Raw genomic sequence first — 19,973 nt, forward strand, 5'->3', positions numbered from 1 at the left:
GTCAGGGGTCAGCAAAGTTTTTCTGAAAAGCACCAGATTACAGTAAAGATTTCAGGCCATGTGAGTCATAAGTACTCAACCCTACCACGGAGCAAGAAAGCAGTCATATAGACATGCAGGACTGGATATGGCTGTATTCCAAAACACTTTAATTTGAGGAATAGGTGGTTGGCTACAGTTTGCTGACTCCTGCAAATGCTGAATCTTAATATACACACTCTTCTTATCAATAAAATTCAGAGAAGTTTCTATTACATTATCCTTTGGTGATTTTCCCCCTCCTCACACAATGTTGACAAACTGTGGCCTCATTAAGTTATCCATTGTAAAGTTCATGGGCCCTTTGGAGGAATACCACTGGGCTTCCTCTCCAGTGTTTCCAAAACCAGAGTCAAAGGAGACTTAAGCTTTTGGTGTGTCATTATATTTGTGTCCTGTGAAGATGTCTTATGGTAAGATATGAAATCAACAAGAAGGATGTAACTCCCTGGCAATTTCTCCAGAGATCATATGGAAAGTGAACAAAAGACATAGTTTACCTTCGGACTGATGTGTAGCCAGAGGAGTCTGGGTCTCCTTGGAGTAGGACACTACCTCCCTGGGCAGGAAATCCACTTGGGTAACCTTCGACACACCCAGCTTATGCAGTCTTCGTCTAGAAGTAACAAAGGACAAACGCTTAGAGAGGGAAGGCATTCCTTGCAGAAGATCTATCAGGAATAAAACAAACAAACCCCAAATACCCACAGCTTCTCAGTACAAGGGGCAGCGTCATGAAGTTGAACTGGCCCTGGGCTGCAAGTCTGGACTTGGGGTTTTGGCCCACTTTGCCCCTGTGTTGCTGGGTGGTGTCAGATAGGTCCCTCAGGCTGACCCTCAGCTTTTCTATCTGCAAAACCAGGTCTTGTCCACTTCAAATGAGACCCCCCCATTCTGAGCAACTCTGATTTTTCTTGATTAAAGGTTATAAAGGGAATTTTCATTTGTAATAGAGGATTCTAGTCCCTTAGGCAAGAGGGACAAAAGAAAAGTAACGCTTCTCAAATCTGAAGAAAAAGAGATGATTAGTGGAGTAATTTGTTCTCTATAATAGTAATGAGAGGATGATATTCCAAGGGGGAGTATAACATCTCCCATTTCTCCAGAAAAGAAACTAATACAGATCAGCATGCGCATTTGTTTAAAGATACGTTGATATAGCACAAATTGACTGAAAAGGGTACCGGGCTAAGAGTGATAAAGTTTTAGTTTAGAATTCCCAAATGAGCAGTGACCATGTTAAAAAAAAATCCTTTCTGAATATTTATGGAGCACATCAAGAATTTTCAGATGTCTTTCACATCCATCATGTCAACTGTCTTCATGACACTGCTATGAAGCTTCTGGGCAGATTATCACCATCTCCATTTTATGGATGAGGAAAGTGAGATTCAGTAGAAGACATTCCCAAGTATATGCAACTCGTAAATGGTAGAACCAGGGAGAAAATTCTGTTGGCCTGAGTCCTGGTCCAGTGCTTTTGCCACCAAGTCAAACTCCTACCTGAGGTTCTTAATGGTGAGTTCTGAGTTATCCCCCAGATCTGAAGTGTCTCCTGCGTCACCCAGGAAACATCCACTCCTGGAGGCAGTAGAGTCTGGTCGTTAATCACATAAGACTAACCCACACTTACCAGCTGTGTGTGATCTTGAATAAGTTACCTAATCTCTCTGTGCCTCAGTTTCCTCATCTGTAAAATGGAGATATTACTAGTTCTTAGTACTAGGATTAGTATGGGTAATGTCTATGTACCACATACATATAATGCATATGCCACGTATACGTTACATATACATATGTACACAATTTACACACATATATATTTTAAAATAGTTTCTGAAACATTATTTTAGTATATAGATTTAGTATCAGTATCAGACATATTTTACTATATTTCTTTAAAATTTCCAGGAAATAGAGTATGTGTGTGTCTCTCTGAGAGAGAAAGGCAACATAACCATTTAGCCACAATTCCACATTCCCTAGCTCTCTAGGATCAACAGAAGCAAACCCTTTCCGTATTACTTTTTAAATTATTACTAGCAATGGCACAGACTCATTGTATTTTTTTTCAGCAGTAGTAATAATAAAATGAAAGAAAATGCATACCACAGCTGGGAATTTCCATGTAAAATTTCCTAAGCATTCTAGGAAAACAAAAATTTCTTCTTTTCTATGAATCACTAAAATTGAGGTAAAACCTAAGATGAGCACAGAGTACATACAAACAAACAAAGGCTGGTTTAGAAACAAGCCCAGCTGGCTGTCTCTGCAGCCCCACTAAGCACGACTGTAGCCTAAGCTCCACACAGGCCTGGGCCATGTGGGCCTCACTCACTCAGATGTCTGGACCACAGAGCATACAGGAGGGTCAGGCTAGGGACCCAGCACTTCCTCCAAACCTTCTCACACAGAATTAGGGGAAAACACACAAAATATACTAGAAACAAAATTACCAAACAAGGTAAAAGGCTCAAGGTTTCAAAGCAAGAAATTCAGGTATTATTTTAAGTCCTTCTTGGGTTAAAGAAGTATGTTTTTCTTCCTGAAATGGGTCTTTCTTGAAGCATCTGAAAAACATGACTAGACACTCCAGGACTGCTTGAGACAAAGCTCCCTCTGCTGTTTAATAGCCTGGAGCATCTTTCTGAGGCCCCAAGTGGTTCATCTTCATCTTAGGCAAAGAGATGGAAAGGAAACATGGGCTGGTAATGTACCACCACCAATTCAAAATGGGGTCACACCCGGCATGGAGAGATCACCCTGGAGTTTAGACTTCCATGGGCATCTGTGTGAGGCCCAAAGATCTCCATAGTCCAATTAAGAAATACCTATACCTGCAGCCAGGGATTCCAGCGCATCTTGCTAATAAGATGCAAGCATAAGCTGCAGGCCTATCTTGTTGGGTGACCAGCCATAGGCACTGGACAACAGAAACTGATCTGTAATTTGATAATCCACAAGGCAAATTGAAACCAACTAGTGAGGCAGCATAGCATAATGGTTAAGCCACGTGCTCATACAGAAACTGGGTTCAAATCCCCTCTTTGTCACTTATCAGCTGAATGGTATGTAAAAGCTTTGGACAAGTGACAAACCCCTCTAAGCCTCATGTTTCTCATCTATAAAATGGGTACATATCATTGAATTGTTATGAAGATTAAATGAAGCTAATACTTGTAAAATACGTAATTTAGTGTCTGGCACATAGTAGGTGGCTCTACTTCTATCTTTTTGACTGATTATAATAATGCTTATATTTGTTTCAAAAAATCAGAGAAGGCAGATTTATGAATGTTCTAAATTGATTTTCTAAAACAGTAGATTTGAAGATTATCCCTGACAGTAAAACATAAGAATCACACTCCTAATTTCTTTGTATGGTACATGGGTAGGTTTTGGCTGCTTGGGAGAGTCCATTTGGTTTTCCTTTAACTTCTCGGTTTTCAAAACTTTGCTTAAAGTGGTGTGAGTACTACACAACTGTTCCCAGCCCTAGCTGTTCCAGAAAGTCTGGCAGAAGGTGGCGCCCCTCCATGGCAAAGACCTTCCTCTTAGGTGTGCTCTCCAACTGTGTCCCCACTTCTGGGTCTCTCCCAGGCCAGCCTTAGGGCTGCACGTCTCAGCTGATCCAAGATCTATCCATTCATACAACCCTGTGATAGAGACTTCAAGCGTCCCTAAGATACTTCTACAATTTTATCATCTGACAAAATTATCATATAACTATGTCTACAAGAGGAAATATATAGTAGTTATTTTCTTTAAAAGTACAAACACTGAGCATTGTGTTTCTTATTTTTGCTCAGTCTTACCAGCTCATAATTCTTTTATTCAAGGGTGCAAAGTAAACTACTTAGCAAAGGAGGGGGGGACAAACCCACATTGTATTGTAGAATTAATGCTACTCTAATTCCTTTTCTTTCTAATTAGGCTCTAAATTTCATGCAGGCTCTTCTGTTCTGACTCTGGGATACCTTCCCCACTGTCCCACCATCCCTCCTGCAAAGCTCATGCCCTCGCTACTATACACACAGACACACACAGACACACACAGACACACACACACACACACACACACTCTCTTCCACTATAGACCCTGTTACATGTCACTGTCCTCTTCTCATGTCTGACTTGACTGAAACTTACTAATTTATCCCTGACTGAGTTATCTCTGTACCCTGGGGCTTAGTTCTGTGTCAGGTACAGAGCTGGCACTAAATAAATGTTTGAGGAAGAAAGGGAAGGAAAAAGAGAAGAATACAAGGAGGAGAAAGAAGCATGATGCAGAAATGTAAATCGAGAATTCAAGTATCTACGCCATGGCGGCCATGGCATTACTATTAAATTATAGGGTCCAGCAACTTGTGTTTTAATTACCCACTTTAGTGGACGCTCACTAAAGGCTGAGTACCACTGATTTAGAAATATTAGAGTGTAAACATAGAAGCTTCATTGTTTCTAGATTCACTTGGGCCTCTCCATCCTGCAGCTTAGATGATGAGGCCTCAGTCCCACAGAGCGGAGATGATATCTCTTGACCAAGCTTATAAAGTTCTATGAGACAGGCTGGGAGCAAAGGTGAACAAAGATGAGAGGGTAAGAGGATGAGTGTCAGACTGCAGTGTGCAAAATATTAAGGGCCTGGCACAAGGGTCTATCCTAGATCTAAAACTAAAATGTCAGGTAGGGGATCCCAGAGATGCTGGGCAATGGAACCACGGATCCCTTACTTGCTGACCTGACCTGGCCCTAAAGTGACATGGGGCCCACATCTCCCTGGGCCAGGGCTGGACTCCCCACTAAAAGTCCTGGAGGCTTCCTCTCCAAATGGTCCTGTCAATTTGGCTGAGCAAGCTGGCTGAGCAAAGCCATACTGCACCAAAGTTGAAATGTTTCTTCAGAAAAGAAAAATCAGGTCTTGATAAAGAATAAAAATGGAAGGTATTTGAAGTTGAGAAGGTTATTTGCCGGGGCTCAGGGTGTTGAGATTTATGATCCACCACTAGCATAGTCTAATGCACTCAGGTCTGTCCACTTGCCCTCAGTTAGACATTATGCATCACAAGAAGAAAAAAACTCCCTTGCATGAATCACTGTCTCCATTCCCCTTTCTGGTTTACTTGTAATGTCTTTGCTTATCCACCATAAGGTTAGCATGACTTTCCTAGCTACTTGCAAAGTTTCATTATCCAAGGAAGATGAAGCTCAAAACATGACTTCATCATGGTCTATGATGTCTACCAACGTGGAAGAAAGTTACGGGTTATAGAGACTTACTCCCAAATAAAAGGATGAGAAACATATACATAGCAGTTGGAATTCTAATAAATATAAACTCTTTGGCTCTTCTCCCATTTCAAAGATGAAGGAAATTTTAAGAGAAACCTTACTGACATTTTAAAATGCAGTTAATATTTAAACATTATGTTTAATAATACAGAGAATAAATACTTGCAAAGCATAGATTTATCTACCAAACTGGGATACCCTGGTTTTGTCCCTATTTTTGAAAAGACCTACATTCCTTTGAAAGCCATGAACAACAGAACTTCAGCTTCTGAAGTCACTGCATCTGTGACCTGAAAATATGCAGTCACTGTTTCATGCATACATGTGCAGTGCTAAAAAAAAAAAAAAAACTAGATTTCAAAGAAACTACTGTTAAGCTGCCTTTAAGAATTAAATAGGAAAATGATTTTTTTTTTTTTTTTTTTTTGCGGTACGCGGGCCTCTCACTATTGTGGCCTCTCCCGTTGTGGAGCACAGGCTCCGGATGTGCAGGCTCAGTGGCCATGGCTCACGGGCCCAGCCACACCACGGCATGTGGGATCCTCCCGGACCGGGGCACGAACCCGCGTCCCCTGCATCGGCAGGCGGACTCTCAACCACTGTGCCACCAGGGAAGCCCAGGAAAATGATTTTGACATGACAAAGATATAGGTGGGGGTTGGTTTGGGATGGCAAGAATCAAAAAGCAGAGCTCTTTGATCAGAGACTTAAGATCAAGGCTGTCTTAATTTTTTTTTATTGAAATAAAATTTACATACTATAAAATCTCCCCTTTAAAGTATACAACTGAGTGGTTTTTAGTACATACACAAACTCATATAACCTCACCTATGTAATTGCACAACCTTTTCGTTACCTCCAAAAGAAATCCTGTACTCATTGGGAGTCACTCCCTCAATTCTCCCTCCTTCAGCCTCTGGAAACCACTAATCTACTTCTGTCTACTTTCATATAAATGGAATATTACAGTATATGACCTTTCAGGTCTCACTTCTTTCACTTAGTTTGTTTTAAGGTTCATCACTTTATACCATGTATCAGAATGTCATTCCGGCTTCCCTGGTGGCGCAGTGGTTGAGAATCTGCCTGCCAATGCAGGGGACACGGGTTCGAGCCCTGGTCTGGGAAGATCCCACATGCTGCGGAGCAACTAAGCCCGTGCACCACAGCTACTGAGCCTGCGCGTCTGGAGCCTGTGCTCCGCAACAGGAGAGGCCGCCACAGTGAGAGGCCCGCGCACCGCAATGAAGAGTGGTCCCCGCTTGCCGCAACTAGAGAAAGCCCTCGCACAGAAACGAAGCCCCAACACAGCCAAAAATAAATAAATTAATTAAAAAGAAAAATCTTTCCGATGACAGTGAGCTCATAAAAAAAAAAAAAAAAAAAAGTCATTCCTTTTTATTGATAAATAATATCCCATTGTATGGATATACCACATTCTTTTTAATCCACTCATCAGTTGGTGGACACTTGGGTTGTTTCCATTTCTGTCTATTAAGAACAATGCTGCTATGAACATTTGTGTACAAGTTTTTGTGTGGGTGTATGGTTTCAATTCTCTTGGAATTGAATTCTTTTTGAATTGGTATATAGCTAAGAGTAGAACTGCTGGGTTATATGGAAATTCTATGTTTAACTTGTTGAGAAACTGCCACACTGTTTTCCAAAGTGTCTGTACCATTTTACATTCTCATTAGCAGTATACAAGGATTCCAATTTCTCTACATCCTTGTCAACCCTTATTATTATCTGTCTTTTTGCATTATAGCCATCCTAGTTTGTGTGAAGTAGTATCTCATTGGCATTTTGATTTGAACTTCCCTGATGGCTAATGATGTTGAGCATCTTTTCATGCGCTTATTGGCCATCTACATAGCTTTTTTTCAAGAAATGCCTATTTAAATTCTTTGCCCATTTTAAAATTTGGTTATTTGTTTTTTTATTGTTGAGTTGTAAAAGATTTTTATATATTCTGGATACTAGACCCTTATCAGATATATTATTTGCAAATATTTTATCCCATTCTGTGGGTTGCCTTTTCACTTTCTTGATGGTGCCTTTTGAAGTACAAAAGTTTTAAATTTTAATGAAGTCCAATTCATCTATTTTTTCATTAGCTGCTTGTGCTTTTGGTGAAATATCTAAGAAACCACTGCCCAATCCAAGGTCACAAAGATTTACAGCTACGTTTTCTCCTAAGAGTTTTATAATTTTAGCTCTTACATTTAGGTCTCTGGTCTATTTTGAATTAATGTTCCATGTATGTGAAGTAGGGGGGTTCAACTTCATTCTTTTGCATATGGATATCCAGTTGACCATGCTTAATTTTTCTTAATGTTCAGTGGCAAGATTGAGCAGGGGAGCAGAGAAAGGCTTCGTCATGAATACTGCTCCTTGTTGATGCCCATGGGCCCCAAGCAGTAGCCAAATCTGACTGTGGGAGGACAGATTCAAGAGGAGGCACCTCATCACTTGAGAGCTTCCCAGGGGTCATGAAAGACTTCAGAGCACCTGAGCATGTCATCCGTCACTGGCATTATCATCATCAAATTCTTCCTGAATCAGTTAGACACAATACAACTCATATTCTGATGCTCTAATTTCAGACCACAGTGAATTATATATAGCAAACTTGATGTTCCTGCATTTCGTACTCAAATAAGTGAAGGAAACTGCATTAATATTGTGGTACTATCTCTATTGGACTCATAAGGGAACCCAATAATATCGGAGATCTGGCTCCAGACTACTAAAGTACTAAGCAAGAGGCTGCTGTGGAAATTTCAGATGCCGTTAGCTGATCCTCAAAGATGCACGTATATCAGAGTGGATGATTCATTTTCTAACCCATCACCAATACTGGGAGGTAAAGCTATATCACCAGTATTGGGACGTTGACTACCCTCACACTAGAATTTTTGTTTTAATGTCACAGTACAAGAGCCTATGTGAAGACAAAGAAAAGTCACAATAAGAATATACCAAGCGTCTAAGAAACTCTTCCAATTTTACAAATTGTGAATCACAAAGACTCTCAATAATGGTCTCTGAATAGCAGTCTGACAGTGTTCAGTGACTGGAAATTCTAATGTTGAGGATACACTGGTTAAACCTGGTGGCAGAAGTGTGGGCCGTAAGGTGGCAGAGTCAGGAGTTCGGATCAGAAGCCAGTGTGCGGCACTCAGAAGCCAGGAAACAAAAGGGGTCATTGTAGGGCTTCCCTGGTGGCGCAGTGGTTGAGAGTCCGCCTGCCGATGCAGGGGACACGGGTTCGTGCCCCGGTCCGGGAGGATCCCACGTGCCGTGGAGCGGCTGGGCCCGTGAGCCATGGCCGCTGAGCCTGCGCGTCCGGAGCCTGCGCTCCGCAACGGGAGAGGCCACAGCAATGAGAGGCCCGTGTACCACAAAAAAAAAAAAGGGGGGGGTCATTGTACTAATGGATAGTCTCTGGAGCAGGGAAGAAACCTGGAAATCAAGCAGATAACACCAGGAGCAGATGTTCCCAGAGACAAGGAGTTATTTGGCCAGATGCCAAAGTAGGTCAAGGCCAAGGAATAAAAGAATGTCTGCACTGGTTCCAGATTCAACCCTGCTGCATTTTATTCCTGCTTATTTGCATGTGAGTATTTCATCCCCAACACACATTAATGGTGCTGCCAGTGACTTTCTTCTCCTGGTGCTGCTTATAAAATTCCTTGAGGTTTCTCAAAGAAGAGCCCCTTAAGACAGTGAAAGTGATAATGGTGCCACTTTCTTCATTGTCCAAAAATTTTATGTGGGTACCCACAAAGTACTTGACAACTGGCACAGGAACTACTTCAGCCAACATCTTTATCAGCAACCACAAACCATTTCTGAAGCACAGAACCATGCCAGATCCTTACAATAAAGAGATGATGAGGAGATTGAACGTATACAACAAAAAGCAAATAAGAATGAAAGGTAATTAGAGCCAACATGAGCAATGCACATAATCAGTGGACAGGAGAGTATAATAGGCAGATTACTATGTGTTTGGGTAAATGAAGCAAGTTTCACTGAGAACCAAGGGCCTGGTGTAAGTCTTGAAGGATAGGCAGAACTCAGTCGTAGAAAGGAATGAGGAGGGTGTTCCAGGGAGAAGGCGCTATATACGCAAAGATATAAAGACTGAATTCATATTTTATGCCTGAAAGACCAGGTTTTCAGAATAGAAGTTTTACACTGAGTAGCAGTGGAAGGTAAATTTAGAGAGGTACACTAAGGCCAGATGATGAGAGGGCTTTAAATCTCAGGCTAAAGATCTTGCACTTTATGCTGAAGACAATGAGGAATTACTGAAAGTTACTAACAAACTGACGGCTTCAAAGAGACATTTAAAATGAAGCAACTATGTGAAGAATGGAGTCTAAATCTCCCCCTTTGACAAATGAGCGACCAGAGCCTATGCATGGGGCCTTAGAAGCTGAGGTGGAGAAAAAGGGGAACTGAGAAAGGATCTACAAACAGAGGCCAGATGGGTTCAGTAACTAAACAAAGAATCCAGGCAAAGCACTAAATCAAAGTCGGAATGACGACTGGATTTGTGGAAACGTGGTCCAGGGTGATAAGAAGGCACTCAGTGGTGATGCCACTGGGAACAGAAAGAAAATGCTGTAGTTTGGTGATGTTGGAAAAGAATTAAGGCAGTTCATTTGGTATGGAAGGTGAAAGAGAAGGAATAAACTGGAGATTATATCAAGGCTTCATGCCTTATGGGAAGAAAAGTAAGTAGTGTAACTGGAAGACATTGGGGAATCCCGAGAAAGTTCTGCTTTGGGATAAAAATGAGTACCTCAGTGGATGAGTTTATAGTGAGGAGTTTTCCAGTTGTATGAAGTTTAAGACCAAAGCTATGAAAAGAAGACAAAGCAGAAAATGTGGTCCTGGCAACCACCCACCTAGAGTCACGTGAGAAAATATTGCATCCACAGAAGAAGAGCATATAGAGACCTAAGGACATAGAAACTCATGAAATACGAAAGAAGTTTTTAAAAATGACAAAAGGTCAACTTGTTTTCCCAACACTGTATACTGGTGTAATTAGGTGTGAAGGTGTGACATACTGAGGACTGGCTCCTAGAGTCGAGAATGGGACACCACACGGAGGAAAGGTGGAGATGGGGTACCACACGGAGGAAGTGAGCCTAGCGTTGCAGCCCCTTCACACACAATTTATCCCTTCTGTTCAGAGAGGGTGTTTTTCTCCAAGGCCTAAGAAGCAGCTTGATGGTTGACCTTTTCCAATTACCTCAAGGAGGATCAGTTTCCATTTTCTATGTTCACATTTAAAAAATCATTTGAGGAAGTATTTATCTCATTTCGATGATATTTGCTTCTTACTGTGCAGAGATATTAGTCTGGCAGTGAAACCATTTTTCCTGAACAGAAGCAAATGTCAAGTCTGGCTCAGTCAACAGGCATAGTTAAAGGGTCTGCCTTAAACTTCATCACACAAGTAAATCTTGCAAACTCCCGGGATGAGAGAAGAATCAAAATAGTCATGGTTATAACAGAGCTTGGCAATATTGGTGGGAGTTCTGCTATCAAGTGCCCACTTTACAAAGGAAACTGAAAGTTCAGAATTATAAGACCAGAAGGTACGGAAGTGTGTTTTCTCCAGTACTGCATATAAAGGACAACAGTGATATAAAAATTTTATAGATTGGCCTTTTATTGACTTGAAATTTATGAAAAACCTTCTGTAGAAGTTGTAACTTCTAACTTTATAAAGCTATAAAATTATAGAAATCTTTAAGTCACTGAGTACCAAACTATAAGCATACATCCCTCCCAACTGACCATATTAATTTTTCTGAAACAGAATAAAAAAAGGAATATTGTTTTATGAAAGTCCAGTTGCAAGTGTGGAATAGAAAATATCCCATAATTGCTTACTCAAGGTTCTTGAGGGTAGAGAACAAAGTCAGGCAGGTAACAGCTCTCAAGAAATGTTTGGGGACTTGATAAAGGAATATAATAAGAGGTAAACAAAGTGTTTTCTCCCTCTCCTGTGACAAAATTTTTATTGGATCTGTTAAAACCAATTTATTGAAGTTTTTCATGGGACAGAATTCATTCTATGTTTAAAGATTCTGAAATGCATTTTACCATTACCTTTTGATACACACACACGCACACACACCCCACAAACTGCTGTTTCATATTTTAATTTCTGTAGAAAGTGACTAGGTGTTATTGAAAAGGCAGAGATTGTCAGTTTGATAAAAATACAATCCACATCATTCTCAAGAAAATTGCAGGCACTGTGTACATGGGAAACCTTAAAAATTAATTGAAACCAGAGATCTAAACATAATGCATAACAAAATTTGACAAAACATGGAGAATAAGCCAATAGAGGACTACTTTATCAAAGGCTAATGAGAGGGCTTCCCTAGTGGCGCAGTGGTTGAGAGTCCGCCTGCCGATGCAGGGGACACGGGCTCGTGCCCCAGTCCGGGAAGATCCCACATGCCACAGAGTGGCTGGGCCCATGAGCCATGGCCGCTGAGCCTGCACGTCCGGAGCCTGTGCTCCGCAACGGGAGAGGCCACAACAGTAAGAGGCCCGCGTACCGCAAAAAAAAAAAAAAAAAAAGGCTAATGAGATTATTACTGTTCTGCTAGGCAAATGAAAATAACTTGAAAACATGAAAAGACCTCTAGAACTGGCAGGTGAGATTTTCTCAAACACCTACCACCATCTTGAAGGATATGTGTTTTTTCTGGTGCCTTTAGAGAGTTGGTTTAACTTCTATTCTTAACAGAGTGATCATTCTGTTCTGCCACAGCAGTTTGGGATGGTGCCTGGTGGATTCAGGAGTAATACTCACCCTCTCTTTCAGCCAAAACAAGAGGCAGAAGAGAAGGCTGAGAGAAGAAGAGGTCACCACCACCTTCTAACAAAGTCTCCCGAGGACTGAAGGAATCTCTAAGTTCCTCTTTGAGGGAAGGAATAGCCAAGTCCTTCACAGCTTCAGTTTTTCCTCATTCTCGCTTTGCTTCCAAATATTTAAAAAACCCTACTAAGGGCTTAATATACTAAGACATAGAGGAAAAATAATTGTGAGGCTTCAATAAAATCGGAAGCCACTAAATATTCCTATATGTTATTGAGCTTAACAATTTGATGTGAAGGGCCACAAAACACTCTCATTACTCACTGATGTCTGCTTATCATTGAGAATCTCTGTCTCCCTCCCCGACTCCCCTTTTGCTGGCTCAACACATCTCCCTAAAGACCGGCAATCTCATGGTGGCATTTGCCCGTATGTTCCCTTCATAAGACAACAAAAAACATCTGAAATATAATCCTTCCATCAAACTTGCCCATTGCAACTCCAAATTTCAATGACATTTATTCACTTCCCAGTCAATATAGACTTTCTATCCCATGATATTTTAACTTACTCTTTTTGTCTCATTATTTCATTTTTTACTTCTACCATCTTCAATTCACTCGATTATTATAATAGCCTAAGAAATAAAAGTATTTTGGGTACTTTCATTAGCAGCTGCCTGGTGAAAAATAAGATGAGTTACACTTATTTTCTCACTTTATTTACTATTTTCTTGAAGCTATTTTTTTCGCCCTGATTTCTCTATGTTGCCACTTGTTTTGCTGATCACATAGCTAACATACAAAGCATACAAAAGTGAAACATTTGTGCTTCTGGCCAAGATGGAGTAACAGAGACCAGATTTATCCTCCAACTGAAACAACCAAAAACAAGGACAGCAGTTGGAATAAAACAACAGTTTGCAAGACACTAAAGGTCAAGCAATGAAGGAAAGGGATACATGAGAGCAGGGAAACATATGATGAGTCTTATAATTCCCCATACTTACTGCATTGAGAGTTTTAAGGCCATCTGTGATGCAGGGAGAGAACCCAAGTGAAATCCAGCAGACTCATTAAGTTGAGGAGACAGGGCTAAGAGTCCAGGGAGACCACGGCAGCTAGACTTTACAGTACAAAATAACAGAGAGAAGAAAACTCACAAAGAGAAAACCTACACCCTCAGAGGATACCCTTGAGGATTCAGCTCAGTACTGATCAGCACATGTACGTGAGGAAACTACCTGAGGCCAAGGGAAGAACTACCTGAAGGAATTAGAGGTAACAGTTCTGGGCACTCACACAGGAACAGGAATGTGCCTGTTCCCACCCACCTGTTCCCAGTCAGGAAAACCTCAAGATGTATGGGGCATTGTATAGAATGCACATAAGGGTCTTGCCTCAATAGCAGAATTAATTAGCCATAGACTGAGTACTGCTCCAGTCCCAACTAACAAATCATAAAAACAAGACTTGAAAGAAAGTGTTTCCAAGTGAATTGACTGTATCTCAGAACAAATCTCAAGATTTATAGGAATTCAAATATATCTAACACCTAACCAAGTAATATTCACAATGTCTGACATCAATCAAAAATCAGCAGACATGCAAAGAAGAAGGGAAACATAACTACAATGAAGAGATAAGTCAATCAATTGAAACTGATCCAAAACTAATACAGATGATGGGATAGCAAGTGAGGATATTAGTTAATAAAACTGTATTTCATGTGTTAAAAATTTGAGTAGAAACAATGGAAGATTTTTTTTAAAGACACAAATTGAACTTTTAGAGATGAAAATTACAATGTATGAAATTATGAATTTACTGAGTAGGCTTCATGGAATATTAGAAATTGCAAAACAAAAGATTAGTGAGGGCTTCCCTGGTAGTGCAGCGGTTGAGAGTCTGCCTGCCAATGCAGGGGACGCAGGTTCGTGCCCTGGTCCGGGAAGATCCCACATGCCGCGGAGCGGCTGGGACCGTGAGCCATGGCTGCTGAGCCTGTGCGTCCGGAGCCTGTGCTCCGCAACGGGAGAGGCCACAACAGTGAGAGGCCTGCATACCGCAAAAAAAAAAAAAAAAAAAAAAGATTAGTGAACACAAAATATATCAATAGAAACTATCCAAAATAAAACACAGGTAGTAAAGGAAAAGTAGATGGAGCAAGTTAACTGTGGGAAAACCTCAAGTTACCTCATATATATGTCATTTGAGTCCCCAGAAGAAGAGAGAATAGAAAAAAATTTTGAAAAAATAATGGGCACATTTTTCCATATTTGTTGAAAACTATAAGCCCAATGATCCAAGAATCTCAATGAACCCCAAGCATAGGAAGCATGAAGAAAACTATATCTAGGCATATCATAATCAAATTGCTCAAAATCAATGAAAAAGAGAACACTGCAAAAGCATCCAGGAAAAAAAAAGACATTATACTCAGAGAAATAAAGAAAGGGATGAGAGCATATTTCTGGTCAAAAACAATGCGAGTGAGAAGACAATGAAGCAACATTTCTGAAGTACTGCAAGAAAAAGACTGTCAACCTAGAATTCTATACTCAGTTAAAACATATGTCAAAAATAAAGATATAACAAAGACGTTTAAGACATAAAAAGCTAAAAGAATGCCTTAACAGAAGATCCTAACTATAAGAAGTGTTAAAGGATATCTGCCAGACAGAAGTAAAATGATGCCAGATGGAAATATGGATCTACAGCAAGGAAGGACATCAGAAAAGTATTGATTACATGGGTAAATACGTAAGATATTTTCCTTATTATTTAAATCTCTTTCAAAGATAACTGGCTGATCAAGATGGTGGAGTAGAGGGATGGGGACTCACCCCACACCATATACACATCAAAAACACATCTACATGTGGAACAATTCTCACTGGAAACTAGCAGAAAGACTCCTGTACAACAAAGGCTGTAAGAAAGATGGAATTGAAAAAAAAAAAAAAGAAAGAAAGATGGAATTGGGTAGGAAAGGAAGAGATGCCATCAGGTCAGGACCTGTACCCCTGGGAGGGGGCTCAGAGGACAAGGGCGATTATATGGGTGGAGATCCTCCCTGGGAGTAAGTTCTTCAAGCCACATGTTGGGCACCCCAGCCCTGGGGTCCAACACAGGGAAGATGAGCTCCCCTGGCTGATTGGAGGGCCAGTGGGACTGGCAGGAGGGTTGTGGGAAGCACAGACGAGTGAATCATGAGGAGCACATGCACGAGTGCTTACTCCCAAAGCAAGGTAGAGAAGGCGTATTGGAACCACGCAGGCAGCTGACTGGTTTACTGCAACTACCCTGGGTGCCTGCCCCTGCCTGAGCCAAGCTAATGCTCTAGCCCCACTTACTTCACATTGCAGCTCCACACTGGAGCAAGGGCTGCCACAGCTGAGGAGAGAGTTCAGCCGTCAGACACAGCGGTGGCTCAGACCTGAGGCAGCGTCTGAAAAGGGCAGGGGCAGCCATTACTGGCACCCGCACAGGCAGCACATCAGAAGCAGCCCTGACCTCTGGTCATGGCCAGACCACTGTAGCCCATGCCGCAACACATGTGAAGGGCCCACACGGGCACTGCCTGCCCTGCAGCACAGCTCCACAACAGGGTGGCAGTGGTACAGACTGAGGGAAGAGAATGGACATGAAGGATAAAGAAGACTCAGACCCCAAAGCAGGGTCTGAGCAGGGTGGGGGCAGCCATTACTGGCAACTGCACAGGCAGAGCATCATAAGCAGCCTCAACCTCTGTATGGAGCCACACAGCTGCAGTCTGTGCCCCATCACACCAAAAGCCTGCAGGGGTGCCTCTAGTTCCAGCACTGCTCCCCTCTGGGGCAGAAGTCCTGGTGGGACTTCTGGGAGCAGGAAGAGCTCACACTTAAAGGGAACAGAACCAGCACAGACCCGACCCCTCAGAGCTTCTGCTTCAGCAAGTTGGGACCTGATCCTGCTCCCGATAGGGTGGAGACAACCACTGAGCAAATGGTAAGCCTGGGCTCACACCTGACCCCAGCCAAAGCCCCTTTCTCCAGCTCCACCTCCAACCAAGGTGATACCTGCCAGCACACCATGAGGAAAGACATAACTTGTGTTCACATCGAATCTAGCTCCCAACCAAAGCCACTGGGCACACATAGACAGTACAGGCACACAGGCACACATAGACAGTACAGGGACACAGCCACACGAGGACACCCCTTCAAGACTACAATAGGTAACTATTTCACGTAATTCCATAGAGACAGAGAAAGTTAAGCAAAATGATAAGACAGAGGAACTGGTCTCAATTGAAAGAACAAGAGAAAAACCCTGAAAAAAATAAATAATGAAATAGAAATAAACAATATACCAGGTAAATAATTCAAAGCAGTAGTAATAAAAATGCTAACTGAATTAGGGAAAGGAATAAACAGAGTGAGAATTTTAACAAGGAACTAGAAAGTATAAAAAAGGATCAGAATTGACAAATACAATAACTGAAATGAAAAACACACTAGAAGGAATGAATAGCAAATTAGGCAATACAGAAGAATGCACAAGTGATCTGGAAGAGAGAATAATGGAAGTCACCCAATTAGAACAGCAAAAAGAAAATTAAAGTTAAAAAATGAGAAGAGTTTAAGAGATCTCTGAGATACAATGAAGCAAACCAACATTCCCATTATAGGGGCCCCAGAAGGAGAGGAGAGAGGGAAGGGGATCAAAAACGTATTTGATGAAATTATGGCTGAAAATTTCTCAAACCTGAAGAAGGAAACGAATATCCAGGTACAGGAAGCACAGAGGGTCCCAAACAAAGTGAACCCAAACAGACACATACCAAGACATATCATAATTTAAAATGGCAAAAGGAAAAGGAAAAAAAGGGAATTCTAAAGGTAGCAAGAGAAAAACAAAGAGTCATATACAAGAGAACCCCCATAAGACTATCTGATGATTTTTCTGAAGAAATTTTTCAGGCCAAAAGGGAGTGGGGCATGATATATTCAAAGTCCTGAAAAGGAAAAATCTGCAATCTAGAATAGTCAACCCAGCAAAATTATCATTTAGAATTGAAGGAGAGACAAAGAACTTCTCAGACAAGTAAAAACTAAAAGAATTCATCAATACTAAACCTACCCTATAAGAAATGTTAAAAGGTATTCTCTAAGTGGTAAAGAAAAGGCTATAACAAGAAGAATCTATAGGAAAGAAAAAAATCTCACTAGTAAAGGCAAATATATATAAATGCTAAGGATCAAACTCTTAAATAAGCTAGGATAAAGATTTTTAAAAACCATTAAGTACAACTACAATAAACAGTTAAGGGATAAACATGAAAATGTAAAATATGACATCAAAAACACAAAAGAGACAGGAGTTAAAAAAAAATCTAGATCCTTTAAAATGTGTTTCAACTTAAATGACTACCAGATTAAAACAAGTACATATAGTTAAAGGTCAGCATATATGAACTCCATAGTAATCACAAATCAAAAACTTACAATACACAAAAACAGAGAGAAAGGAACACAAGCATACAGCTAATGAAAAGTATCAAACCTCAAGGGAAGAAACAAAAAGAACATAGAAGAACTACAAAACCAACCAGAAAACAAGTAATAAAATGGAAATAAGTACATACCTATTAATAATTACTTTAAATGTTAATGGACTAAATGCTCTAATCAAAAGACAAAAGGTGGCTGACTGAATAAAAAACAACACCTATCTATATACTGCTTACAAAAGACTCACTTCAGAGCTAAAGACAAACACAGACTGAAAGGGAGAGGATGTTAAAAGATATTTCATGGAAACAAAAATGGCAAGAAAGCAGGAGTAGCAATACCCATATCTGACAAAATAGACTTTAAACAAAGTCCATAAAGAAAGATAAAGAAGGACTTATATAATGATAAAGGGATCAATACAAAAAGAATATTACACCTGTTAACATATACGCCCTCAGGCTTCCCTGGTGGCGCAGTGGTTAAGAATCCACCTGCCAATGTAGGGGACATGGGTTCAAGCCCTGGTCCAGGAAGATCCCACATGCTGCAGAGCATCTAAGCCCATGAGCCACAACTACTGAGCCCACATGCCGCATCTACTGAAGCCCGTGCACTCTACAGCCTGCGCTCCACAACAAGAGAAGCCACTGCAATGAGAAGCCCGTGCACTGCAACAAAGAGTAGCCCCCCAGGCTCACTGCAACTAGAGAAAGCCCGCGCACAGCAACAAAGACCCAACACAGCCAAAAATAATAAATAAATTTTTAAAAAACATATATGCCCTCAATATAGGAGCACCAAAATATACAAAACAAATACTAACAGTCATAAAAGGAGAAATTGCCAGGGATACAATAATAGTAGGAGACTTTAACACCCCACAGACATCAACAGACAGATTTTCCAGACAGAAAATCAACAGGGAAACACAGTCTTAAATGACACACTAGACAAGTTGAACTTAATGGAGTCTATAGGATGCATCCAATAACAGCAGAATACACATTCTTTTCAAGCGCACATGGAATGTTTTCCAGGATAGATCACATCCTAGGCCACAAAACTAGTGTCAACAAATTTAAGAGAATATAATTATATCAAGCATTTTTTTCTGACCACAATATGAAACTAGAAATCAATTACAGAAAGAAAATGGGAAAAACACAAATACATGGGACTAAACAACATGCTACTAAAAAAAAAAAATGGTTCAATGAAGAAATCAAAGAGGAAATCAGAAAATACCTTGAGACAAATGGAAATGGAAACACATGTTCCAAAATCTATGGGATGCAGCAAAATCACTTTTATGAGGAAAGCTTATAGGGATACAGACCTTCCGCAAGAAACAAGAAAAATCTCAAATAAACAACATAACTTACCATCTAAAGGACTTAGAAAAAGAACAAAGAAAGCCAGCGGAGGGAAGGAAACAATAAAGATCAGACAGGAAATAAATAAAATAGAGACAAAGAAATAATAGAGAAAATCAATGAAACCATGAGTTGGTTTTCTGAAAAGATAAACAAAATTGATAAAATTTAGCCAGACTCATCAAGAAGAAAAGAGAGAGAACCCAAATAAACAAAATAAGAAATGAAAGAGGTGAAATAACAACCAACCACAGAGATAACAAAAAAAATCGTAAGATATACTATGAACAGTTATATGCCAACAAACCAAGTGTTGTCAAGAATGTGGAGGAACTGAGGCTCTCATACACTACTAGTGAGAATGTATATAATGGTAAAACCACTTTGAAAACAGTTTGACATTTTAAGTTAAATATACATTCTCTATACAATTCAGCCATTATACTTTGTGATATTTACCCAAAAGAAATGAAAGCATATTGCATAAAAATATTTCTACATGAATGCTCATAGAATTTTTATTTGTAATGGGGAAAACTGGAAACAACACAAATGTACACAAAAAGTGACCAGATAAGTGGAACCAAAGAGTTGGCACTGCACGCAATACCTTTGTGGACTGAGTGCTCCTCGAGGACAAGGAAATCAAAGCAGAGCAAAGTGCCTGGAACATAAGGTGTGTGCTGTTTCTCATTCGAGTCTGGATTTCTACCCACCAGAGTTCTTCAAAACTTAAAATATAAGATTGAGCTGTTTATGCCTTGTGTCTTTTTTGCACCTTAATTCACTGGCAAGCATCCCTCGTACCAAGTTGAGAGCCGTGTGGCTGACAGGGTCTTGGTGCTCCGGCCGGGTGTCAGGCCTGAGCCTCTGAGGTGGGAGAGCTAAGTTCAGGACATTGGACCACCAGAGA

At 40.6% G+C, this 19,973-nt stretch overlaps 1 protein-coding gene across 1 annotated transcript in view; it reads right to left on the minus strand.

The window, feature by feature from the left end:
• Positions 1 to 19,973, minus strand: part of DYNC1I1 (dynein cytoplasmic 1 intermediate chain 1) — a gene marked incomplete at its 3' end in the record, with an annotated part of 339,428 nt that overhangs the window by 243,405 nt on the left and 76,050 nt on the right. The window contains exon 6 of the mRNA XM_079712020.1: positions 540 to 655. Within this exon, the coding sequence (XP_079568146.1) occupies positions 540 to 655 (116 nt within the window). The remainder of the gene's footprint in view (positions 1 to 539; positions 656 to 19,973) is intronic.

Source organism: Hyperoodon ampullatus (assembly GCF_949752795.1).
Source record: "Hyperoodon ampullatus genome assembly, chromosome: 9".
Lineage (NCBI taxonomy): Eukaryota > Metazoa > Chordata > Mammalia > Artiodactyla > Ziphiidae > Hyperoodon > Hyperoodon ampullatus.